Raw genomic sequence first — 27,287 nt, 5'->3', positions numbered from 1 at the left:
TTCAAGATACAAAAGCAAAAACAATTGTTTAATTTAGCATGAGTGCCACACAGGACTAAGACACATACTGTATGTCAGCTATTCCTTACAATCTCTAAATATTACTTAGTACCCGACAGTAAATTAATGTCTGCTTTCCCAGAAAGACAGCTATAATTGGCACAAGATGATATAGAAATTAAAACAACCTATGATAAACAAAATTAGTCTCTAAATGTTTCCCATGTGACACAATCACAGATGATAACATTGCTACAGAAATAGAAGTGGGAGAAGAAACTACGAAGTTTCTCGAAGCGCATAGATTTGAGTTTCTCTCTTCCCCACACAGGATTTGGTTTGCTCTGACTACGGCTGAATTACACACATTAAATACATTAAAATCTTCCCAATTCATAATCCAAGCAGAGCTTTTTTTTTTTTTTAAACACAAAGATAACACGTTAAACACTACAATTTACAACAATTAAACTCTGCACATATTTCATAATCCCTGGAATGTGGAATTACAACGTGAATATTGATGTGAACACGTCAAACATTAAAAGTTTCTGCCAAAAGCTTCTACAGTAGTGCAGAAGTTGCAAAAAAGACTAATTGTTAGCGTCTGTTGAATGGCTGTCTGGTTGCACTGAATTAAACTCTTTAGCATGCTGGGAAAATTAATGAGAATAACACAACTCCCACTTTGTAGGAGACAGGTTTATCCAATTTGTCCATGCTACGGTAGACACAAAGGACTGCGAAGTGCTATAGTCTGCAGTTTGAAGTGCCTGCTCCAAAACGAAAGTGTCTCTGAACAAATCTTTCCATTTGTCAGGAAACCATGCAGAGGAATGCTCAGCAAATACTTCAAACAAGCAGATGCGAGAGACGGTCCATAAAGTGTCATTCCCAGCCATTGCTGGCTTCCCTGCATCCCTCCCGGAGTCACATATTAATCATCTCCTCTTTGAAACTGACATGAATCAGAGAGAGCGCACTTCAGACGGCCAGAGAGCAAGCGCTGACATAATGAACGAAACAGAATCAGGATCAGGGACACTGCTGAACATCCTGCACCTTGATTTAAAGAAAACGCACAGCTCCAGATGTCTCTGATACGGTGAAGGTGACATGGCATTTTCCTGTGATTATTACTGCCCAGAAAGAGATGGATCAGCTATCGTTTTTTAAAAACTGCTATTAATTTCATCCTCCTTTTGGTGATTAAATTATTTATTAAAACAGGACAGAAGTATGCAGTCCACCTTAAATACTGGGATCATGAAAATTAGACACCTGGATTCACTCCAGCTCTGTGTGATATGCCATACAGCTGTTTCCCCAGGGGGTCAGAGATAGGGGTGGCAAGGACACAAACACCTGGATCTTGCTGGGAAAATGCCTAGAATTCGTCATCAGAGGTAATCAGCATGATTTTGTCAGGTTTGTGGGAGCTCTTGTTGCCTGAGGACACTTTTCCGTTCGTGCTGGGCTGGACCACCTCCTGTGTGGACTGCTGGGTGTACTGCTGGTAGGCTGGGGAGAAGTTGTGGATCGCATCCTGCACCATGTCTCCTGGATTTATAGTCTCCTTCAGACCGCTGGAGATGCTCTGCATACGTGGGACGTCCTCTGTGGGAACAATGACGACATTGGGAGATAAACGATTACACAATCATGCACTTGACGACAGTGTTACAGCTTTGGGAGTAGTCTGACAGTAACTTCCTGGAGTCTTATCTGGTTGCCTGGCAAATGTTCCCAGTCAGGAAATAGACTAGCATAATACATCTCCTGTAAAGTTTTAAATTGTTGTTTTAACTCCAGTTTTTGATATAAGTATAAGCAAATATAAGCAAATATAACCTGCTAACTGATGAATTTAAGAGCTGCTGATTTGAAGTGTGGGTTTTGTTCAAACAGAGCAATGCAAACGGTTTCTCCCATTCCAGTCTTTATGCTAAACTAAGCTAACAAGCTGTTAGATCCAGCTATTTACCATGGAGACATAAGAATGGTAGCCTGTTTATTATTTCGTATTTCCCAAAATGTGTAACTACTACTTAACTAATGTGTACACAACTATCAATAATCATTATTTAATTTAACAATTAAGAACAGCAACAATGTGTAAGATTTAGGGGGAATAAGCGAAATATAGTGGTGAGGATTTAAGATTGCAACCAGTCCGCAGTGGTCTCCTCCTCTCCAAAACAAACAGACGAGGTAGTTTTAACAGGTAAAAACAATGACCGTTTCACATTGAAAAAATAAGTGTTCCTCTGACGTTGCTCATCGCAGAGGAGCTTCTAACTATGGTGGCTGATGTGCAAATGCAAATGGCTCCATCTAGAGTCAGTGTTTGGCTTGTCCATTCTGAGCTACTGTAGAAACATGGCAGTGCAACATGGCAGATTCAATGGACGATGACCCTCTCCCTATGTAGATATAAGCATCTCATTCTAAGGTAACGATAGCAGGACAATTCTTAGACCTTGTTTACACAGTTACTGACAGAAATAAAAACAGACTTTTATTTATCCCGTATATATAAAAAAACAAATTCCAGGTTTAAATAGGGATGGGTACCGAGTTTGGTACTTTTATTGGTACCGACGGAATTCGGCCGGTAATCCCGAGTATCGATTCACGTAAAATCAAACGGTACCACATTTCGGTACCTGAACGCATCCTAGGGACTTAGTGTGGAGGAGAGACGTTTTCACTGCCTATCGTGAACGCAGCATTGTACGCATGAGAGCGTGATCACATCAGTGGCAGCTATCAACAAAGCAGCATGGCTGAGAGAAAGAGGTCAAAGGTGTGGCTCCATATCTCAAAGTTCGATGCAGACTACGCTTGCTGCAATATTTGCGAAGGCCAGCTACGGAAATACCTCAAACCTGAGGAAGCACCTGGTCAAGCACAAGGTGTTTTTAAAGGCAGACGACTGCACAGTATTTGATAGCCTGAAAGTTAAGGCTACTTCTCCCGGCGTTAGCACACCTGCAGCTAGTGGCTCGTTGTCATCTGCAGCCAGCATCGGGGCAGAAGAAGTGGGATTAACATTTGATGATGACGACGGTGATTAAGCGCGGCATCAGCTACATCAGTTCCAGGTAATTAATAAGCTTAGTGTTTAAGATGATTGGGCTTTGTTCTGGTCATTCTAACGTTCTTCGCATTTTAACTTGCCTTAGTTATCATTATCAGCTCGGTTCCTTGTATTCTAACTTTAACGTTACACTCCGCCACACACATTTTTCCCAGAGGGGAAAGAGGAGGAATAGGAGGTAGTAGGAGTGGGTTCATTTTGTGCAATAAAAAGAACTGCTGCATAGTCAATTATATAGGCTACCTTTTGATATTATGTTACAAACAGTGTTAGATGTTGTTTTATCCTGTTTGATATTGAGAAATAAATGTTAGTTTTGACAAAAAAAAAATTCTAAATTAAATATCCTTTATTACCACACATACAAGCAAAAAAAAAGTACCGAAAACAGGTACCGTTGCGTACCGGTACCAATTCCCAGGTACCAGGTATCGGTACTGTATTGGTTCAAATGTGAAAGGTACCCATCCCTAGGTTTAAATGATCAGTTGTGAAAACGATATCCCCGTTTACAGCTTTTTGCTGCAATTAGCATGCCAGGCCAGTAGGTGGCAATACTCCATATGTCAAACACCATATGGGAATGTTCTGCGCATGCACGGTGATTTGTTTTCCTCTTGGCGCTAGTGATAAAAACAATGATAAACTACATTTTAACCTTATGTAGCATAGTTAGCTGCTATACACTTACTAATATTGGGCACAGCAGATATCTTTGTGTGCTGATGTAGTGGTGATGTTGATGCAGCAGTGCTAAGTTCATCTGTAAGCTCGTAAGTAGTCCCAAAAGTGCTGACAAAATGTAAACAACCAGACATGTATCTGTCATTGTTGTTGTGGTCCCGGGCGCCTAATGGGCATGCGCGAACTGGGTTGCAACGTCATCATTTTCCAAAATCTCTGTCTATCCTGTTTACACATCTCCATAGAAATGGATATTTTTTAAAAACTTTCACTTTGGAAGCCGTTTTTGAAACGCTCCGTTTTCATTGAGAAAAAACGCCGGTTACATGAAAATGATTGGTGCAAACGCAAAGATAAATACCTGTTTTCAGAAATATACAGAACCGTATAAACAGGCCCTTATTTTCAGGTGATAATGCACTTAAGCAAACACACTTATTACATTATATTCCTTTTCTGCTAATATATCCCCCTGAATCATACACAGTGGATCTTAAAGTAATGATTATTTTCATTTCATTCATTCATTCCACTGTAAAAAAAAATGCCCATTATAAGTTGCCATCTTTATATTGCTGCTTTTGTATAAACAGACTTAAAAAAATTATAATTAATATGATATAATTAATTATATGAAAAAGAATGCAGCAAATGCTCATATTCAAGAGGCCAGAACAAATGTTTTTATTTTTTGCTGGATAAAGATTAACTGCGTACTTGTCCAATAGGCACAACAAACTATCCACTGTGCGGCATGATAGCAGTATTATTTGAGAATCAGTTCAAGAAGAAACACTAAATAGACATGATGTATTTCTTTCATCGTTGCCTGTTCACAGGCTGCAGTCTATAAATGGACTGAACACAAGTCACAGTCACCGTCTCCACTGATGGTCCCTTAGCACCCAGCTGTGAGCCAGGTTGAATGTACCCCAGAACTAAAAGGGTGTTCAAGGCAGAAAAGAGCGGGCAGACATCCACAGCTTTGTGTTTCAGGGTCACTGGCAGTACATCAGTCTGGACTGGCTCATAGAGGTGGCAAAAAGAAGGGCAAGGTGGGGAGGGTGGGGGGTGGGGTGGGGGGTGGGGGGGGTTGCAGGGCAGTTAGGCACGGTCTGCTGAGTTTCTCCTTACTGCCTGACCGCTCCACAGGCCTGGAGCATGAGAACAGTAAACCAGAGGTGTGGCAATCTCTGCAATCGCACACATCAACACCTGAGGATGTGTGTGTGTGTGTGTGTGTGTGTGTGTGTGTGTGTGCAGCAGCAAAGCTAGAGTGTTTCTGTGCGTGCCAAAAAGTTCAGTTCAGTAGGAGGGGACGGGATGGATAAAGCAATACAACTTAAAATAAAAAGAGCTGTAATAATCAGCTTTGGAGCAACATTATTATAGGCAAGATGAATAATGGATTTCTTCTCATACTGGCAGGATGAAAACCAATAATTTCATCTCATCCCTGCTTCGATTTTCAACTTGATTAAATAAAATGGTTATATCAGATTGATATAGAAACGCTTTAGTTTTCATCATCACTTCCAGTGCTTCTGCATGTTAAGCAGCTCAAGGGAACAGAGGGTTTCCTACAGCAGAAAAAAGGCAAAATGATTGATGTCATTGCAGAAGGCTTTTCCCATGGCTTTCATTTGTCTGTTCCTTGGAAGCAGCACTGACGTCAACATGCCGCTTCCTCCCTGTACTTACAGTACTGTGGCTTTTGAATTCATCTTCATCTTCCCCTACATTGTTTCACTGGCATCTGTCCTCTGAGCCATAAGTAACAGTTTGTGCCCAGAGGCCGACAAAAGGCCCTGCTGACTTACAACCTGACTGACGCACTGATTACGACAGCACATTTAAGTACAAAATTTGTGAATATGTCGACACTCAGATTTGTGTATCAGTTAAAATCTAAGTCTAAAAATCAGTCTGACTGGACCAAATGGCTGCAAAAAGCACAGAGAAATACAATTACAGCCTCTGCTAACACTTTCAAAGTCTGTGTCAGTCCTTATTCTGTGTGGGAGAAGTGCAATTAGCTGCGGAACATGGTGACATAATTTCAAAGGGAGGCCACGAGGTAATGATGTACAGACTACAGCTCTCACCTGGCACTTCACTCTTTTTCTCCTGGTAGACGGTGCATGTGAAGGCATATCTGAGGGCGATGGCAGCGAAGAACATTTCAATGCAGATGATGAAGTTCTGCCAGCCCGCTGCCACGGTGCCGGCGCCGACCTGTTGGCCATCGATGAAGAGCGCGTTGGGTATGACGCCGCAGCGCTCCAGGATGGCGAGCACCATTCCTATAAAAGCAGCAACATTTTTATTTGCAATTCATACTTTTATGTACTGATACAGAAAATGTAGATGGGTGAGCTTACCTTGCCAGAAAGATAAGAAGATGACAGATTTGATTGTGAGAAACTTTAGCACTGGCTCGTATGGTCTGAGCAGGTCACTTGTTGCAAAGAAGAAGAGGAAGAGAGCGTACAGAGCCAGGCTGACTGAGAAGTTGTAGATGATTGTGATGTATAGGTATCCTCCATTTATGCTGCACAGAAACAGAGTAGTAAAACACCCAAAATTATATATTTCATACAACCATACAACATTTTTCTATCTGTGATCATATCCCTAAGGGTTCTGACAGCCACAATTTATTCACATTTTGAATCCATTTACTACTTCGGGCTGAAAGAAAAAGGCTGGCAGCATAAATTTGATGACACTTTGAACCATATTGCGAGAACAGCTGGAAATACAGCCTTTTTGTCGTTGCATTTGGAAGCTGTTAATAAAGCCTGTTTGTACATGGCCATCTTATTTCAGGATGCATTCGACAAAAAGGCAGACTTGTCTAGGTTTCATTGTCAGACTGCATTTCTACCCTCTTTGCATTCTACAGAGCCTCTCCGAGGCCTCAGCTGTGACTACACTAATTACTCCCATGCAGTATAGAGTGCATGGTTGGCTGAAAGCGTATAAGTAAACAATCTGTGAATCATCATGGTCTTGCTACAGAGCTTAAAAAAAGACTTCTGCCTGCTAATTTTGCTGTTGCAGTCTGTGGAGAAATAAGCAGGAAGAATTTAATCATGTCTATCTTTTAGCACCACAGTAAGAGGGTAATGATATAAAGCTGATTGGAAACGTCTGTCTCAAGCTCTTGTTGAACTCTGCGCTTCTTCTGAGTAGTTTAGAAACAAGTGTTGTCACAGCTGAATCTTCAGAAAGAGATGCTGAGCTGAGAGGCGGAGAAGAGCACCTGAAAATAAGTCGGGCAGACTTTATGAGCTGCCGATTTTAAAGCTTTTGATTACATGCTAAAGACAATTTTATTGAATGTATTACCCTCTTCATATTCTGTCGAGACCCTCATTGGATCATCTAATACGACTGGAAATACACTGAAATTAAGTTTGTCAGTCACATCCAAAGTAAAAGTACGAAATGAAACAATACATCTCGCCTTATATAACTGTGCTTCACTTAGTGCAACACAAAGAAGGAATTAAGTGTCTTCATTTTGGAGCACTTACATTTGGGGAGAACTTAAAAAGAAATATAATTTCTTTACACCATATATTATACCCTTGACTTATTCTTTGTAATATCACCAATACCCAGAAGGATGAGATTATGGTTGGGGCGGTGACACAATCGGGACAACATGCAGTAAAGTACCTGCGCACTCTCACAGGAAAGTTTGAGTCCCAGCACTTTCCTGCCTGAAATGAAACCCTTTAATTCTGAACATCATCGCGCCAACTGTGAGGAGGTGATATAATTATCTCTATTTGCAAAATTATTTCCATGTGCACATAAACAGCAAACAAGCCTGCTGGCAATGACACGGAATGTGTATGAAACATAAAAGAATGAAATGGAAAGAGAGGTGCTGCTCACTTAAAATCTCCGTCATGATATTTGCCATGGGCCTGGAGGATGATGGTGATGACTGCCATGATGGGTTTGACAACGCAGAACTGGAGAGTCGCCTGGAGAACACATTACAATTCAGAGTGAGACACCCAAACAAGCAAGGACACCATGAAGGAGGAGGAGGATGAAGGACGAAGGCTGACGTCAGACTCTGTTTGTATATCTAATTACCTAGAAAAGATCTGTTACTGCTCACTGAGAACAGGCAGAGCTCGCTAATTAACAGGTTGTAAATTGTTTGTTTAATCCACTCAAAAACCTTGCAAGTGTAAAAAAGACATTCTGCTGTTTTACAAGCTGTTGTTAGTTGGACAATTTCTTGGCCATCAAAAAGTCTGGCACATAACCTCTCATAAAACAGCAAACTGTTGTTCATTCAAATTAGTTTTTTAGTACAGGTTAAAGAAACAAGATATAACCTGTCCATTAGTGAGCTTTAGAGGTGCTGGCAGGTGGACTTAAAGCCAGGCTGGTCGTTTCCCCCGTTTCCAGTCTTTTTGTTTTTGGCCAAGGTAACGAGCTGCTGGCTGTGGGCTTACACTTAAGCCTCATTTCCACCAGGAGTCTGGTTCAGTTCAGTTCGATACACAATAGAATAATTATTTTCGCGTTTTCATTGTGAAAAGTTGAGGCTGGTACCAATAGAAGTGTTCATATTTTTCACCACCACCCTTTCATACTGATCCACTCTTGGATCAATCAATACTTGATTGGTCAAGAGACAACCATTACTCCTGCTCGGGGGTGAGTTGTGGCTGGTAAGTTTTTCATACAAATGTAAACTCCATCTATCCATCCATTCATTTTCATTTATCCTGGGCCAGGTCACAGGGTCAGCAGGTCAAGCAAAGCACCTCAGACGTCCCTCTCCCCAGCAATCCTTTCCAGCTCCTCCTCAGGAGGTGCTCCCAGGTTAGATGAGATATGTAATCCCTCCAGGGTGTACCAGTGAGACGTGCCTGGAGCACCTCCAACGGGAGGTGCCCAGGAGGCATCTGATCCTGATCAGATGCCCAAACTACCTCAACTGGCTCCTTTTGACGCGCAGGAGCAGCGGCTCTACTCTGAGCTCCCTCCAGATGTCCAACTCCTTACCCATTCTGTGAGGCTGAGCCCAGCCACCCCCTGGAGAAAAGTCATTTTGGCCACTTGTATCCACTATTCTTTGGGTCACTACCCAAAGCTCATGACCACAGGTGAGGGTTGGGAAGTAGATGGACCAGTAAATCGAAAGCTTCACCTTCCAGCTCAGCTCCCTCTTTACCACGACAGTTCATGTGTGAGGGGTGAAAAGTAAACTTAAACTTCAAAATAAAAGGATGTTTTCCTGCTTTTTCATTTTTATGAGTTAACAGTTTGCAGCTCTAGACTGACCAAAATATAATCTAATTCACCCTGCTGTTCAAAGGCTACGGCCGGCAGCTAGCAGCAGCATTTAAGGTGGAATGCTGCTGCTAGCTGCAGCAGCATTCCACCTTAAATGCTGCTAGCTGCAGCAGCATTTAAGGTGGAATGTTTTCATGCACATTACTCAATGCATGAGTTGAGGACATGAATCTGTCAAAACACGTTAAATGTCAATGACAACTTTGACCATGCTATTTGTTTTTACTGGCTCTCCTGGATGACATATGCTTTTAGTAATGATTGGATCTTCAAGCACTTAAAAAATGAATCTATATTTCATGTTAACTGAGAATATTCTTTTAAATGTGGCAGTGTGTTGTTCCAGTGCGCTCGGGCAGCACTACACCTCCTCTCTTGCACCACAAGGGCTCAATGCACAAACCCGCTATTTTTAAATATCCCATTGAGAGAGACTCTCACTGCAGCGTGTTTTGTTTGTTTTTTGTTCTGAAAATGTAGGCATGCAATCCTGATCCTTGGACAAAACACAAGATGCAGATGTTCCTTTGCATCACTGGTGAACTGGAAAAACAGTGAGAGCTGGACAGAACAGTGACTCCAACAACACCGCCAACATTTAGGAGTACTGTCTGCGGTTGAAATGCTAAACAGATCCAGGAAGTAGGTACATGTGTGTATGATTTCCATATAGTACTAAAGTTACTATACAGACAGTTTTTGTTGAAAACGCAGCTTCAGTGGACAGACATGAGAGTGGTATCGACACTCTCATTAAACTCCCAGCAAGGAGGCAAATACCTTAATTAAAAAGGTCATAAAATAAACAGAATGCATCCTCTGTTAAGTTTGTCTCTCCAACAGTTGTAGAGAGTAAACCATCTGAAACGGATATCTTCATGCTGATGTGAATAGGGACTAGCCGGAGGATGCAGAGGGATGTAGACCTGCATGCAATATAAGACCGGAGGACAGATGTCCTCTGTGTTGTGTACTGAAGCCTGAACCAACCAATTTGACAGAGGCTGCTCCAAACTACCATCACCGCTGTGGCACTTGAAAGCAACAGACCAGGAGTGTTCGACTTGATTATCCAGAGGGAGGCTTTTTAGAATGGCCCGACTCGAGGGTGGGCTTGACAAAATGACATCAATAATCATTTATATTACTGATGTGCTTTGAGAATATTCAGAGTGACAAGCTGGCAGCAGAGCAGGCATAAGGGAAGCAAAGACTGTCAGGACTAAAAGCTTCAAAGCAAATAATTGTGTATGATACTTCCTGACATGCTTGATATTCAAAACACAATGCACATTCATAATGCTAGCAGATTAAAAGTCACCTGCGGTTTCTGCCTCAAATTAATTTAGTTATTAACTGCATCCATGCATGCAGACTCTATACAGACTTAAATGCTAAGCTACATGAGTGTTGGCGCACACTGCTGGATACAATGTCAGATAAGAGGATATGTTACATACTTGTTAGCGGCTTGATAACAGCTTTATTGCAAACTGGTCAATCAAAGAGTTATGCACATTTAGGATAATGTGCACATCTGTTATTTTCACCACATTTGACTTCTCTCATTTTCTGTAAGCAACTTGCCGGTGTTTTCCATCACAATACTAAATAATGTCTGGTGGAGAATTCACAGCTTGAAATGACCCGAAGCATTTTCTTTCTGTTATAATTTTTTACCACTTCAGAGCTCCCTGCAATAGCTCACGGGTGGCAACTATCGACAGGAGTGATTTCTAAATTTCTCCAGAGTCCTGTTAAACAGCAACACCCGTCTCCTCTGCGTATTACAACACAGATGCTCAAAAATAATCCTCCTAAATTGATAACAGTTTAATTAACAAATCTATGTGTCGGACCACAAGGCCGTTGTTTTTTATTGTATTTTATTATGTTGCCTCACACTCCTCTCCCAGCCTCTGTGCTCTGTGCTGTCCACTCTTGAATCTTTAATTTCTGCAGGGAAACCCTCAGAGGCCTTTCTGATAAAACCTCTGCCCGACATCAATAAATCATTTCCATTTTTTTGTATCAGCTGCTTGTGTATTCTTGCTGCTGTTCTTTCCTTTAAGGGGACTGCAGACAACAAAAGTATCACAAAAACACCCCGCTAAATGATAACATTTGGGGCAGTGAAAGAAAGCAGAAAAGGCAAATGTATTCAAGGTGTTCACTGGTGCAAAGCCACGTGTAACATGAACAAGGACACGATGCACACCCATCAGATGGCAGTCTATTTTGTTCTGCGCTCTTCCCAATGACCCTCAAAAGCGCAACAGCTGCCTCCTGTCATCCGTGGGATTTCACTTTTGCCCTTTTTCAGAAGAGTAAGACCTTAAAGTGTCCCACGATATGATAAAGGACTTAAAACTGAAATGTCAAAAAACACTTTGGGATGCAAGAGCAGCTTATCCTCTAACCTTATCTTTAAGAACCACAATTACTCTAGGCTGCTTTTCCATATCAGTGATTCATTTGTTAACCCCTCCTCTAATCACACATTGAAGCTTCCCCAAAATGCGCAAAGAATTTCAATGCTTTTACCCACCACCCCACCCGAAAATGGATCAAGGCCTTTCAGATCTTGTGCTCTGTCAGGGTCCTATCTGCTAGTTGTACTACTTGACTTTGATGAGCCGTTGCAGATACGTCTCCTTGAAGTTTTCTCTCAAAGACTAACACGATGGTGTTTTCTCCAAGTGACAACGCTATGTGATCAATATGACTGAGGGCTTTGGTAATCCCGCTAGTATAAATTAGTATGTCCGACGGCACATGAATCCTGTTAGTTGCTCGCTTTGTGGGAATTGACCTGCAAAGCAGCATTTAATAATTTCACAGGTGCTCAATACATTGATTTCTAAAACTTACTGTTCAATGAATGTTAATGAGGTTAACCCAGTTTAAGAGCAGAATAATTCAGTGCTAAGTCCTTGCTTTAGGCCAAAACTTTCACAGCACTGACACCCGGGACTCCAGCAACACAGATGGGTGTTCTACACAATGCTGACCTGTACAAAGCTCTTTTAGCAATCAAGTGTGTTGGTCTTTTAATTGTTCTCTCACAAGGAAATATCCTTTAACTGCGTTTCCTCTCAGATGTGCCATCAGAGAAAACTTGCACTGTTTTCCTTTTAGAACATTTCACGTAGGATTCCTATGAGGGCACATCGAGTGTTTGTCACTTGTCGTTCCGTTCATTAAAAAAAAATGTTCATTTCACCATGTATTTTGTTTTGAAGACGTAAATCTCAGTTCCAATTTTCATCAGCGTTAGGCAGGGAGCTCATGCAGCATCCTGAGACACTGGGAGGGAGCGCTGCGCTGACAGCTCATATCATCTTTCCGTGTTTATTATCAAGCTGCTTTCACCTGGCCTCAATTGCTTTTGTTTCCTTTTTTTCTTAAACCAGTGGATGTTATCCTCTGAAAAGCACACAGCCAATTATAACAGCTGTCATTTTTAAGCAGCCTGGAGATGTGGGCAGAATGGTAATTTACAGCCCAGCATCTTTTTTTCTCCAAGACAATTTGATGTATTCTTATACTCAATGTGGGTGAATTTATTTCAGTGGTCAAAAGGGAGCATCTCCAGAGCGCAGATAAGGGGATGATTGAAGCTCACCTGTTTGCAGAATCTCAAAAAGCCGATGGAGTAGCTCATTCCAACGAGGCAGCAGGTGCCATACAGACAACTTGACCTAAGGAGACAACAGGAAATGATGATATGAAGTCATGTCAACACTGAGACATCAGATATTTAGCATCACATAACAGGAGCAAGTTTAAATATGTATTGAGTGGCATGTATAATAGAAACATGTGCGATGTAATTCAACAGCCACACAATAAACCAACAGTCTCATTGACATTAGAGCAAATAATAGTTCGTTGATTATTAATTTAGCTAATCAAAGGATTTTCAAACATGCCAAAGATTTGCTTCCCTAATGTCAGTGAGGACTTGCCGCTTGTTCTCTGTTGTATGCAACTAGATTTTTGTCTATTAGTCAGACAAAATGAGACATTTTAAGACATCATGTTGCCCTTTGGGAGACAACCTTTTTTTTTTTTTTTTTTTTAAAAAAGACATTTTAGAGACAGAACAACAAAGCAATCAATCAAGAAAATAATCAGAAGATGAATCTTTCCTGAAAATTATCATTGGGTGCAGTCCTAGTCAACATTATGGCCTGAAGTCTCTGTGAAATGCAAGTTAGGGTGTCTTTTGTGTCTCCACTGTAGTGTATTTCCCAGTAAAACAGAATATTTGAGTAATGCACATTTACAAGAGCGATTTAGGCTTAAAGTTTAGCACGATATGGAGCCACAACAACCTCCTTCCCCATTAGAACAGGAGAGGACAAGGGAGAGATGGATTAATTAGACTTCAGCCACACTGTTTTGGAAATGAAAACAAAGGTATGCGACTGTTGTGGCTAGGTAGTCTCTCAAAGTCTCATTTGATTAGATTAACTTGAGGAAACACCCCTGAGTGCAGGATGAGTCATCAAACATTTTAAAACCATTGTACCTGGTTTTACAAAAGAGAAAAGACAGGGATTTTTTTGACATATTTTTGGGATTTAACAAATAAATGATCAACTAACACGAAGGCACAGAATTAAAAAAGGGAAAAATGTATTCTTCATTTCATGGAGACTTCAAGTTGGTTGTAAGTTGACTCAGTCCTATGGCACATTTTCAGGGTGGTGCTGTATTTGACCGCAGTGTACTGAAAGATGTTGCTAATATTTGGACCACATGCATTTATATGTAGGGGCAAAGATATGAAAACAACAAAATCAAATTCAGAGGGTTGAAATAGCCAGAAATAGGCACTGACGATTGACAAAAAGTGTTACAGACTGAGACTATAGTGTTTATGCAAAGCTGCCTATATGACAAAATCCCAATTGGAGGTTATTTAGAGCAACACAAAAGTCAACCATGTCAACTGAAAGACAAGCTGCTTACACCATATTGTGTGTGGTTATTGGAAATTCCAAATGCACATACAATAAACCTTTTTTTTGATTCATTTGTAATTGGGGAAACTGGTTCCCAGTCTATAGAACAATACATGCAACTTGTACAGTAGTACAAGGAGTTGTGTGAGACAGTGGATTTAAAGACTGTCTGGTCTTATGGTGTCTTAGGCAGATTAACTAAATGGTTTTGGCTAAAACAACAGCATCAACAACAAACCAGACTGGTCTGACAATATTGCTGAACTGGACAAAAGAGGCTACATTACTCTTTTTCCTTAAGGAGCTCTGGTTTCAGCGTTTGTAATTATATTTTTGTAACTATTCTTTGTTCATTGTATTAATACTCTAAGTCAGCAGTGTTGTGTTTGGGAGGCAGTTGAGGCAGGGGGGAGGCAGATACAATAAATAAACTGGTAAGAAAGACTGGCTCTGCTGTAAGACCGAGCCTGGAGGCCACAGAGAGGAAGATTAGGTTGAAACTCCCCCTAAACAACAGCTCACAGTCGGGGTGCTCTGTAGCTGCATCACACTAATCTCATGCTCCCAACCATCAGACTGCACAAACACTATCAAACATGTCATTACTTGCCTAATGTCTACATTTCTAATTGTTTCCATTTGCTTAATTTGTTTGTTTTTTTCTTCTTTACTGATTACTGATGCCCAAACACTCGGATGCATTGCCAACACTTGCAAATGAGAGCATAGTTATTCAGTCAAATTGAATTTGAGAAAGAAATTGGGATTGCCTGCAGTGAAGTGAAAGTAGTCCAAATATTTGTTGTTCCCTGTGTTGATTCATAGTTGTGTACAGCAGAGGTGTATTGTTTAGGAAGTTTACACCAAATCTAGTTTATTAATGGGAACATGACATATTAAACTGAATTTAACATTAGTGTACAATAATAATTAGAATAGGAGCAGGCCTAATGTGCTATTAAAATGTCGTATGTAGGCATGCAGGCTGTGCACATGGTCATAGCAAATATACAGGAAGTATGTAATCTATTTCATCTACTGGTGATTCAAACACACTCAGCTTAAACTTTAAAACGCTACAGTATTATCCACAATACTGGATGTCTATGGAAATCCTAAAGGACTTGCAACAGCAAGGCAGTGCAGTGAATTTTTGTAAAACAAGATGTAGAATTTATGCCTCGTCTCCAGTGGCTGGTGTTGAGCAATCCTGCCATTTGTCAGGGCTCAACATTAGTGTCTCCACTGTCTTAAGAACCTGGCAAAGAGCTGCTGCCCTGTGGCTGAGTCAGCCATAAAACACAGGCTGTCTAAGGCTGGTCAGAAGCTCTGAGATAAAGGATAAGTGTCACAGATTAACAAGGCACTTGTTTATTGCTCCTGCTCTTCCACTGTGTTGTTCAGACTAAATACTTATTCAAGGGCACAAGATGCACCTTGCACCATTTGCAATTGTAAACACAAAGACAAAACCATACCTTAGTTTACTCCAGTCCAGCTGAGGATAAAGTGATATTCTGTCAACTTAACATTTCAAATAAAGGCTATCTTTACGCGATCTGTGACTTACAATGAATAACCACCTCTTCCGGCCCCCTTCCAGGGACCACACCCATCCTCAAACTCTGCTTTTGTTGCGATCTCAACTACACACCCATAAAGTTTCTTGAGCACGGGGGGTAAAATGGGGGGCCAATAACCCACCACCAACAATCCCACCCAATGTTCTTTTATCACCCAGAACCAAACCCGGAAATAAAAAAGACAAAATATCATCTCTCTTGCGGTCACCCGCCAGGTATCTGACCTAATGCAGGATTCATCTTCCTACCCTCCTGCTTCTGGAGCACTTGTTTGTACCAAACCCATTTCTTAACGCAGCCCTCATTGTGATTTAAATAGCACACCACTAAAGTTTCAAGGCTGCATCTTGCACAGTTGTGATGCTAATGAGGGTTGTGATACTAGAGACAGCATTACACCAGTGCCAGCAGCCTTGCACTGACTACCTATCCAATACAGGATTGATTTTAAGGTTCTTTTATTCAGGTTTTTTGGCACCCTAGTATTTAGCTGATCTTCTCTGCCCTGACTCCAACTCCCGACCTCTTGGATCCTCAGAGCAATGTCTTTTAACTGTCCCGCAATCAAGGCTGGTGGGTGAGGGGAGACTGTGCCTTGTGGTAGCTGCTCCAAAACATTGGAAAGTGTTCCGCTCTCAATCAACCCCCGAGACAAATCTTAAAAAGTACATGTTTTCAATGGCCTTTGGTTGTCTGGAGTGGTTTGAATATTTTAGTATTTTATAATCGTTTTTTTTACATATGCAATTGTTCTTACCAGTGTTATTCTGTTTTATATGTGTGTACATTTTATATTGCTTTATATTTGTGTGTCATTCTTTTATTTTGAAAAGCACTTTGGTCAACTGTGGTTGTTTTTAATGTGCTTTATAAATGAACTTTATTTGATGTGATATTGAAGACAAATTCTGTCCGCAGACATATGGACAAAATGGCTTCTGTGGTAGTTCTGGCTACAACTGTTGTCTCCACAACCACATTGTGGCATGATGACACACACACAGTGTTTAAGGGGCTGGTAAAAATCTTCAAACCAGTATAACCACACCAAACCAGTATGTACATGTACATCACAACTGAATGGAGAATTGGAATGAGAGCACTCACTGTATGGGCTTCCCTCGGATCTCTGACATGATTGCGCTCTCTCCTCCCAGATACTCAAAGGACAGGCTCAGGAAATTGTAAATGACAAATGCTGTAACAGACAGAGGGAGAGTTACGTCTTTGAACTCTGTGACATACATGGCATGATTTCAACTGCACAATTATTACTCACCACCTTCAAGTATAACTTTATATGAAAAGGTCAAATCATTTTAGAGAAGACTTCAACATGATAAAAAAAAATAATTAGTCCTACATTTTGGAACAATAAATGTTTCAGTCCTTACATTAAGAAGCTTCCAAGGGTTCTGTGTCTTGAAAATCCCTTCCTAATCCTTTGTTGCTATTTAAGGAGGGATTAAATGAAGCTAATGCAGATGGTGTCCAGTCAAGAGAAGGTTCATTATGTTTTAGCTGTGGCCGCTGGTGGTATTCCAGTTTCCCTGCTTTCTGATGCGCCGCACTATCAATCAGCCACAAAATTGGCCTGCAAACTGGAAACTAATCTCCTGAATAATGTATTTCTTACTTTTCCCTTTTCTCAAATTACTTGTAATCCATTTTGCATATGATTCACCTTTGCCATTGGCGAAGTGCTTTGGTCTTAAAACAATGAACAATTACGGCTGCAGTGTGGCAAAGACAATAAACTAAAATCTGCAGCACAGGTTAATATTAAAAATCACTGCAGAATTACAAATACATTTTGAAAAAAATAAAAGTTTTAAAAAAAGAAAAAATAGATTTTTTTTCTCTTTCCATTTGCAAACACAAGTGCACACATTGGGATGCTCCTAAAATTACTCCTCCTAGAAACGTAACACCTATTATAAATAATGAGGTTTATCTACATGAGAACAATGTCTGAGGTGTAAAACTAGTTTGGTCAGTTCCTTGTCTTTGCTTTCCTTTCAGCCATGGAAGATATGGGTGCAGGGAAACAACCCAGACTGTCCAGAAAGAACGTTATCAGGCAGATAATGGAAGGGGGAGTGCTTGTGGTACTTACCTTCGTAGCAGTCTCGAACAGAATCAAAGTAGACGTAGTACTGGTCGTTGCTGATAAAGAGCAGGCTGAGCCATGAATCAAAGGCATAAACTGGCACGATAAACAGGATGCGGATGATGTAGCGCTGCTCATTGGGGACAGTGTAGGATCGAAGATGTGTATAGATCTACAATAAAAAAATACAAACATAAGAAAAACAGAATAGAGTTATGAATTAAACAACTGGGAAGCTTAATTTCTGCTCATGATGTATGAGATGATAAAATAGGAAATGATATACTGCAGCCAACAATGTTTTCCTGCACTGACTCTGAAGCAATATAATCCACGTGCGTGTGATCCATGTGACATGTCAACCACCAGAGAGCCAACAGAAAACAACCAAATGTGCTCTTGACCTGGATGATACTATTTATAGATTGATTTTATCTTGCACTCACTACACTGACTTCTGTCTGTGTAAAGATCTGTCGCTATGAAACACGGCAGCAGCGCTGACTGGAATAAAAAGAGATCACCCACCTCTCATTGTCACGACCTTATAAAACATTCCAGCTTTCAAATGACTGGCCACACCTCATATTGTGCAGCTTTAGCTCGGCTCAGACACAGAAGCAGACAATGTGATATGTAAATAGACTTTTTTTCTCTAAGCTGATAAAAGGTCTTAACCTTTACTTTTAAAAACACACAGACACACACGCATGCACACACACACACGCCCCATATGGCAGCCATAAAGCTAATGTGGTGCAGCTGACAGCACTTATTGGAACACACACAGCATATGACAGTCTGATCATCCGTCTTTCCAGTGACCTTTGTGCAGAAGACATATTTGCTTTTTAATCAGGGGTTTGCCAAGAAAACTGGCTGCGCTGTGAACGTAATTGTTTATGTGCTTGCTTATGTACTCATTACTGGAGGATTCAACTATAGGGTATACCAGAGAACTCAGACCTTATAGAACTAGCATATTTGCATGATATAAGCAATAAACATTTTGACACAGTGGCACCATTGCAAATGGTATGAAAGGCTTCTAAGTCAAGCAGGTTGTGGCAATGGTAAGTATGTATGTTACTCTGCCCCTACCGTTCATGTGTGTATTCCATCTCGCGTAAGCATAGTGTTTATTCTTCAGGACGTGCACAGTGAGTGCTCCAAACTGATGCAAGATATGTGAGGCATTCATCTTGCACATGCAAGTGCGTAGTTAAAAGCAGGCATATGTCTGGGCTTAGTTAAATATACAAGGCTTAGCTTTTTGACACGGCAAAACAAACAAGTGACACATGAACTACATCCTAATGATTTAAATGATTTCACATTTTTTTGCAACCCCACTGAAATGTACATCTTGCCACTGTAGTGAGGCTGAGGTTAAGTGTTGGCTCATATGGCAAGCCCTTTTAACATTTAATCAGTGGGGTTGACTTGTAGTGATTTAGTTTTCACTATTGGACATGTCAAAATGTCATTTTGCAATGCTGAAATATTCATTTAAGATATGTGCAGAACAACTTTGACATGTTAAATATATTTTCACATGCAGAATGAAATTTCAACTAGTCAAAACTGATTTACTTTATCTTTAATTCAATTCTAGACATCAATAATTTCTTTTACACTAGTAAAGATGACAATTACCAATATCTACAATTGAACTTCAACATGTTGAAAAGAATTGTCACTAGTGTAATGTCATTTCTTATGTCAGCTATCAAAAACTTAATTTCCACATATGTCCAACATATCAAACTATTACAGATATGTGGGTGTCATAATGTGAAAGCCATTGATCAACTTTTACATCCCACTTGAAATGAAATGTCGGACAAACTGCCATATTAATTTCAGACAGGTACGTACGTCATTAAAGATATCTACAATGAGATTTTGACTAGTGGAAATTCCTTTTTTTGATATCTAAAATTTAATTCTGACTAGTTACAAAAGCAATCATAGATATCTCAAATATAGTTGTTACTACTATAAATGTAGTTTTTACTAGTTACACTTGTATTTTAGATATCTGAAATTACATTTTCAATATTCCTAAACAAACTTTATCAATAATTTAATTTTGACTTGTCCGAATTTAATTTTAAATATCTAGAATTCCATTTAGAATATCTGTAATGTAAAAACGATTGTAGATACCTAAAACGAACATTGACGCGAGTGAGAAGTGAATTGTTGGAATCAACAACTGTCATCTTGACTATTAAGAACTGAGTTGTATCCTTAATTACAACTGCAACTAGTCAAAATTACATTATGGATATGTCACCTTTGAAATACAAAACATCAAAATTGAATTACAGATATCTGTAACAGAGTTTGAATAGAGGTCAATGGTAAATATCAACTAGTTATAATCAAGTTACAGATATCTACAACAAAAAATAATTGTTGATCAGTAAGAAATGAATTGTAGCTGTCACTAATTAGAGAAGCTACTAGTCAAAATAATGTTAAGGACATGTTGTCTTGAAATTCTGACCCCTGCCAAAGAGCAACTGTTGATATCTGCAACAGCTATTACCATCCTGATTAAATGTTAAGAGGCCTTGTCGTATTGCCACAGGCTTATCCATTCTGATCTCAAGCAAACACATCACTTTGTGATCTGTATGCCAGCAGAGGGAGATGTGTTTTTGAGAGTGTAATTAAAGCATAGCCAAACTGCTCCTCTAAGGGCTCTCAGGTAATGCTGGCAGGTGATTGCAGGTGAGCTAATCTCACCAATGTTAATAAATCAACAACAAAGCTGTTGTAACATAAAGCTGTGGGGAAACTGCCATAACCTGGCAACACCTCTGATCCAACAAACAATAAGGAATAGAAATACATCAATAGCTTATAACCCTGCAAATTTAATTTATCCTACAATAAATGAATTCTTATCTGACAAATACTCATAGGATCTCTTCAACTAAACAAGTTGCATATTTAAATAGGAAAATCTGCTAAATTGTTTCTTCAGTATTATTGTCCTTCTGCAGATGACTGCAGTCATGCAGAAAGAGCTCTTAAATTGTAGCACTTATTACAGACCAAAGAATATTAGGGAATATTAATATAGTGCCACAGACATAGCGATCGTTCTCTAGTCATGACTGATGACTCCTTCGTCATAAAGAGACCATTTAAAAAAATGACTAACCAACTAAAATTTTCTCAGTCGACCAAGATGCTTATTATAACCCATTAGTCAACTAATTGAGAACACAGGGGAGCAATCCAAGTAATCAGACTGCTCACTAATAAGGGACAGAAAACAAACACAACATCACGACCACATCCATGCGTGACCTCATCAGACAGTCGACTCACTTCTAAAACAATTAGTTAGTTTCTTGAAAGTAAGTTATTCTTCAAGCAAAAAAGCCCAACACTCTCTGGGTCCAGTTCCTTAAATGTGACAGTTTTCCCCTTTACTTTATCTTATGTGATTAGAAACTGAATATCTTTAGGTTTTGGACTATAGCCGCAACTAATGGCTACTTTCATTATCGATTAATCTGCCTATTATTTTCTAGATTCATTGATTTTTTAGACTATAAAATGTCAAAAAAAGTGAAAAATGCTTATCACAATGCCCCTGAGCCCAAAGTATGTCTTCAAATTGCTTGTTTTGTCCAACCAACAGTACAAAACCCAAAGACTCCTCATTTAGCATCATTAATGACAAAGAAAAGCAGGAAATTCTCACATTTAAGAAGCTGGAACCAACAAATGTTTGCTTGTTAACAATGACTGAAACAATACATCAATCAATAAAAGAGTAGGTGATTATTTTCTTTCGATTGACTAATCAATTAATCAATATTTGCAGCTCTATTTTTGACTGAAGAAATATGAAGCCATCCGCTTGGGTTTTGTTTATAATGGGCATTTTTCATTTATTTTATTGATAGTGATTAATTAAGAAAATAATCATCAGATGAATCTGTAACGAAATTTATCCTTGGTAGCAGCCTTACGCTCAGCTAGCCAATCCTAACGACTTTCTCCACATAGCATTAGTCATAACTCCTTGAAAACAACAACAAGAAGCCATAATAATATTTTATTGCACTGGTGTATTAAAAATGACTAGAACAGTTAATTACAAAAATAATTGACTAATTGTTGCAGCTTTACAGTCGTTTCACTTCCTGAATAATTTCTTGACATAGTTTTGTACTTTTTTTTAATTTAAAATGCACCATCGGTGGGTCTGATTTTTTTTTTTTTCCATTCTAAAAACCTCCATTTGTAGAAGCAAGCTAAACAACATCCAGAGTCTCACTCTGCTCAATGCATTCAGCTTGATTAAATGCCCATTAGAGGCTGCACATTAAAGCCTGATTACTGTGAGGGTGGGCAGGGGTGTGATGCATTTGGCCATCGTAACATGTGAAGTGAAGCAGACTGTTGACTGATGTCCTCCATTTGCCTGAAAAGCCAGAGAAGCCTTTGTCCTTCCTGACTCCATAACGCTGACCTGACAGTAATTCGTAGCTGTAAACTGAAAAATGCTTCAAGCCCGAGTAAATCTCAGATGTGTTTCTGCAATTTCTGCCCTGAAAGTAGAGTTCGAGGTATCTCAAGTTTTAAAACATATATTCTACAACAGAAGTGCCTGCATCACGTTCTGCTCATGCTCCTCCCATTTAGTTACAGTATATACATCCATACAGCACGATAAATGTAGTCTGTTGCTCTTAATCCCGAGTACTTCATGTTGCAATGGGACCAATAAGACCACCAACAAAAGTGAGTCCACCGATTACCAGTCCAAAAAGCATTGGCAACTTTACAACAAAGAGGATCTAAGGTCATTGTCTTTCTGTGTTTAGTATTCAGCATGTGAGTTTAGGAGTCTATAGCAATCCTCTGGAGCCAAGTCAGATGAAACACCACCAGCATTGCAACACTAGTCCTGCAGACCATTTTATTCTCCCTGTGTGACAGAAGGGATGCCTGTTGCAATACCTGGTCCATCTCCCTGCAGAGCACTTACTATTTATTTGCTCAATTAAAATGTCTTGTGGCAAGTGTTTGGCCAAACAAGTACTATATTAAAAAAGATAGAAACCAATTTGGTGGATATTGAGTCACAAATCCCTAAACGAGGACTGTTTTCATACTCACAGGATACAACGTGATGATGTTCTGTGAGGGTTTTTATATAGCTTTATATGGTACCTGAAAAAATAACAACTCTTTAATTAATTACACAATAAAAAGACACAATTATGACTAAGGCAGGGGTATAGATCTTTAAAATAATACTGCAATATTTTTAGGCTATATCAGGATACATACATATATCTCAAAATTTTTAAATCTCCTCTAAACTACTGTAGACTCCTAAAATACAAAATTATTAAATGAACTACAGTTACAATAAATTAAAGTAGCAGCTGTCACGCCATAAGAAACTATCCTAATAAAGTTAAATAAAGTACTGTTATGATAAAGTTAAATAAAGTATTGCTATAAATAAATAAATCAAAATGAAACCACTGGTGCTTTCATTTTGAAGCATGATCCCGTATCAAGCCAGAGTGTTGATATTTATGCTGTGAATTTGTAAGCTTCTGGCCTACGTTTAGATGTTAGCAGAGATTTAGTTCATATATTAATAGTATTTGCAAGTCAAAATGGTGCTCCATGGCCACAAAATGCAACTAAACAATCATTGTCTGAAAGACACATGCTTTGTTGGTTCATACTATCATCAAACAAATTAAGTTAAAGGTAGGGTCTGGAGGATTTTCCAGTTGCTGTTTGTAAACACACATTCAAATTTGGCCCCTCCTATCAGGTTCAACTCTCCTGGGTGTATGGAGCCCGGAGGTACGGAAGAAGGCTTCACAGAAGAGTTTCAGGCAAGGCTCGCGCAGGTGCATGCTCGGGCACGCTCGGGCACGGAACCCGCGCTCTCTCATTGGCTGCGGAAATCTCCGCCCAGAAGCGGTCCCAGCTCACAAAAACATCAAAATACAGTTAAAAGGCAGAAGCTCTGCAAACAGAGTCACCACCACATATGAGTAGAAGCCCATAGGTGATGATTAAGCAGGATTTCATTTGTATATGTCTATATTTTGTTTGTTTGAAAATCCTCCAGATCCTACCTTTAAGCTGTAACCGCGGCAACAATAAGTGTGCTTATTCATTTACTGTAAGCTGGATACAAACTAACGGCTCTCCAGTCCAAATATTAATAAAATTTGCAAGTTGGGACAGTGCTCCATGGTCGCAAAATGTAACTTAACAGTAGCAGTCTGGAGCCCTGCAGATACAAAAACACACTTCACCTGCTAACACACTAGCAGGCAAAAGTGGTCTGGATGGGTGGAGGAGTGTGTGTGACATATGTGGAGGAGTGTGTGTGACATATGGGTGGAGGAGTGTGTGTGACATATGTTTGTCTGTGTGTGTGTTTGTCTCTACGATGGAGAGAGTAATAGGACCAAAACATCGAAGCAAGTCTCGTGCTGGTGGCTTAAAACACACGACACTACAATGTTTACTCAACGTCGATACACGATACAGTCATTAGTTATCCCACATGGAGCAAGCCGTGATACATTGAGTATAGTCGAGATATTGCAGACTACTAGTTATGACTATATGTTAACATAAATATGATCAAAACATATGACTTCTAGCCATGGATAGATTACTTAACAGGCCTACCGGACACAGGCCCAGGGCCGCAAAGTTTAAGGGGCCCTCCTGGCCTTCATCCTAAAAATGTCACTCAAAGAGACACCTACCAACCAGAAAGAGACAAAAACAACCAAAAAATGACACAAAATGACCCCAAAGAGACAGAAAACAAACAGGAGGACACAAAATTAACCCAAAGAGACTATGCAAATGACTAGCAACACAAAACAACCAAAAACAAAATCACAAAATGACCCCAAAGAGACAAAAAATGACCCCAAAGAGACATAAAATGACCCCAAAGAGACTCAAAACAACCAAAAAATGACACCAAATGATCACAAAGAGACACAAAACAACAACAAGATGCATAAGAACTACAAAGAGATGCAAATCAACAACAAAAAGGCAAAACCAACTTAAGTCTGTATTTCATATTACTTTATAGGAGAGGTGGGGCCTTTTGCATATCTTTGCCCGGGGACCCACTGTCTCATAATCCGCCCATGCCTGAAGATGTTGGATGGATGCATACTCAATACAAGTTATACAGTCATCAGCTAAATCTGGGAACTATTACAGCTGCACAACATTAAAACCACTGCGAACAAGAAAACACCCTCATCCTTTATAACGCTGTAAATGCTATCTCAATATCATTTGATTTCCCTGCTGATAATACACTGCACCCTACCGCATTCTCTCCGAATGATAAAACCATAATGATAAGCTATCATCTGCGCACAGTGGGTAACTCACCCACACAAGAGGAAACACTCATTTACAGCAGCACTGAAATGGATTCTGGGTAAAGGTGGCCTGTGTTGAGCCATTTATTCATCCATTCCCCCCACAGAGCTTGCTGTGCATTGATTGTCCTTTAATAAGCTAAAGGAATTTTGTCCATTTTAATCTAATAGTCACAGTCAACTATAGAGTAAGCAAAACATTCCCACAATGCAGCGAGGCAGTGCGAGCACAAAGTAGAAAGGATAATACCTGCCTGGAATACTTTGACTAGATAAGACAAAGTGCCGGTGTGAGTATGAAAATAAGCGGTGTGAAGCTGAGGCACTGAATTCACGACACTGTGCAGTATAATAATCCTTTATGGATGTAAGCATTTTCTTTCTGTCCTCTGGCAAGGGAGATACAAGGTGTCACTCTGCAACCATCTCAGATTACACATTTACATCACTGAGAGCACAACGCTTTGAGGCTGCTATTACTCACTAGTGTTACGTGGAGCAGTGATTTAAGTACCTTCAGGTGTATTTCACGGGTATTTAGAAATCTCGTCCAGGATGACACAAACTCACCTGGTGGCATGTCATGAGCAAGGCGGACCAGACAAATATCCCTGAGAGGCCCTGAGCAGCCAGTGTGTTTAGAAACAGCTGGTCTTCTATGATTGTGCCATTGCTTGTCTCAATGATGGTCATGTTGGAGATGTCTGACTTGTCTGGGAGAATCGGTGCATCCAGGTGTACAATGGAGTTATTTTCGGTTGATAAATCCATGTCTTGCAATGAAATGTTCATCTGAAACAGACACACAAAGTCAGGGTGAGGCTTACAGTCGCCTATAATGTGAGAACATGTCCCCTGTGGGATTGACTGAACGGTGCCCAATAATGTGAACACAACAAAACCTAGATTTTATTATCATACTACAAATAAGAAATATATATAAAATAAAATAATTTAAACACATACCACTGTAGATGGAAGTGACAGACTGTCCCTTTAAAATTGTCTTGCTATTCTCCGTCTTTATACACAGCTCACCTTGTAGGGACGGTGGAAGCAACTTTATCCCGTTTAGATGACGCTGTCCACACAAAGCCAGCGTTATAGGATCAACATGCAGAATAAAATGGCCTCTCAGAACAGCCAGCAGACCTCATTCACTGCCATTTCCAAACGGCCCCCCGTCGATGCGACAATCCACGACGGGTTCAACAGAGCGGACTTCCTTGTTTGAAGCAATAACCTGACTGACAGAGGTCCAAGTCCACACAGGCGACGAGTTTAAACTTTAAACTAAACCTTTTACAGAAATTTACTGCGGCAGCCTGGAGCGTTTATTCTGTGAAAATCACTGGAAACTCAAACTTTCTGTTCAAACGACGAGGATTTGAATTTATCCTTGAGCGACCAGTCAGAGGAGCAGCAGAGATAAACAGGTTAGGCACAGGTGAACGGGTCACGTGTCCGCAGCTCTCTGTGTGTCGTCATCACGTTTCTTGTATCATGGAGAGATTACGTTAGAACCATAGTACAGCCTAACCCTGAAATCTATGGCTACTGTGTGACCAACATTGAAATAATGCACACCCTGGCTTAATATTATTGTTTCCATCCCACTTAAAAAATATAAGTAATATAATCAACCACAAACTAAAACTATATTAGTATATTACAGTAAAATAAAATACAGTACAATGAAATAGAATAAAATAAAATAAAATAAAATTAAATTCAATAAAAATAAAATAAATACAATAAAATAAAATATACGTAATTGCAATTCAATATAATCAACCACAAACTATAATACTATAATAATATATTACAGTAAAATAAAATAAAATTAAACTAAAATTAAATTAAAATCAAATCAAATAAATTAAATAAAATACAATAAAATGTAAGTAACTGCAACCCAATAATCAACCACAAATTAAATCTGTAACAGTATATTACAGAAAGATAAAATAATAAAATGAAATAATAAAATAAAAGTGTATATCCATGCATACACTACTTAATATTACAGGAGCAGCTCTGACACAAAACCTACATTACAAAGGTATTTGCAGTGTTTGGGGATATACCGGT

General features: G+C 39.6%; 1 protein-coding gene across 2 annotated transcripts; it reads right to left on the bottom strand.

Annotated features, from left to right (window-relative positions):
- Window positions 1–26,651, bottom strand: tmem184a (transmembrane protein 184a). 2 transcript variants are annotated; one of them, XM_049561343.1, is made up of 9 exons: window positions 26,163–26,651; window positions 25,767–25,988; window positions 17,782–17,947; window positions 16,773–16,863; window positions 12,738–12,813; window positions 7,691–7,782; window positions 6,166–6,335; window positions 5,890–6,087; window positions 1–1,617 (listed from the first exon to the last, which is right to left on the bottom strand). In XM_049561343.1, exons 2-9 carry the CDS (start codon window positions 25,986–25,988, stop codon window positions 1,388–1,390), a joined length of 1,245 nt encoding a protein of 414 aa, XP_049417300.1. In that variant the 5' UTR covers window positions 26,163–26,651; the 3' UTR covers window positions 1–1,387. The 2 variants fall into 2 exon arrangements, with proteins under 2 accessions (XP_049417300.1, XP_049417299.1); XM_049561342.1 differs by having other exon boundaries at window positions 26,235–26,651.
- Between the last annotated feature and the right edge of the window lie 636 nt (window positions 26,652–27,287).

This window comes from Epinephelus fuscoguttatus, linkage group LG19 (assembly GCF_011397635.1).
Source record: "Epinephelus fuscoguttatus linkage group LG19, E.fuscoguttatus.final_Chr_v1".
NCBI lineage: Eukaryota > Metazoa > Chordata > Actinopteri > Perciformes > Serranidae > Epinephelus > Epinephelus fuscoguttatus.
Note: the sequence above shows the minus strand (reverse complement) of the source record. Positions and strands in the feature narration are given on the sequence as shown.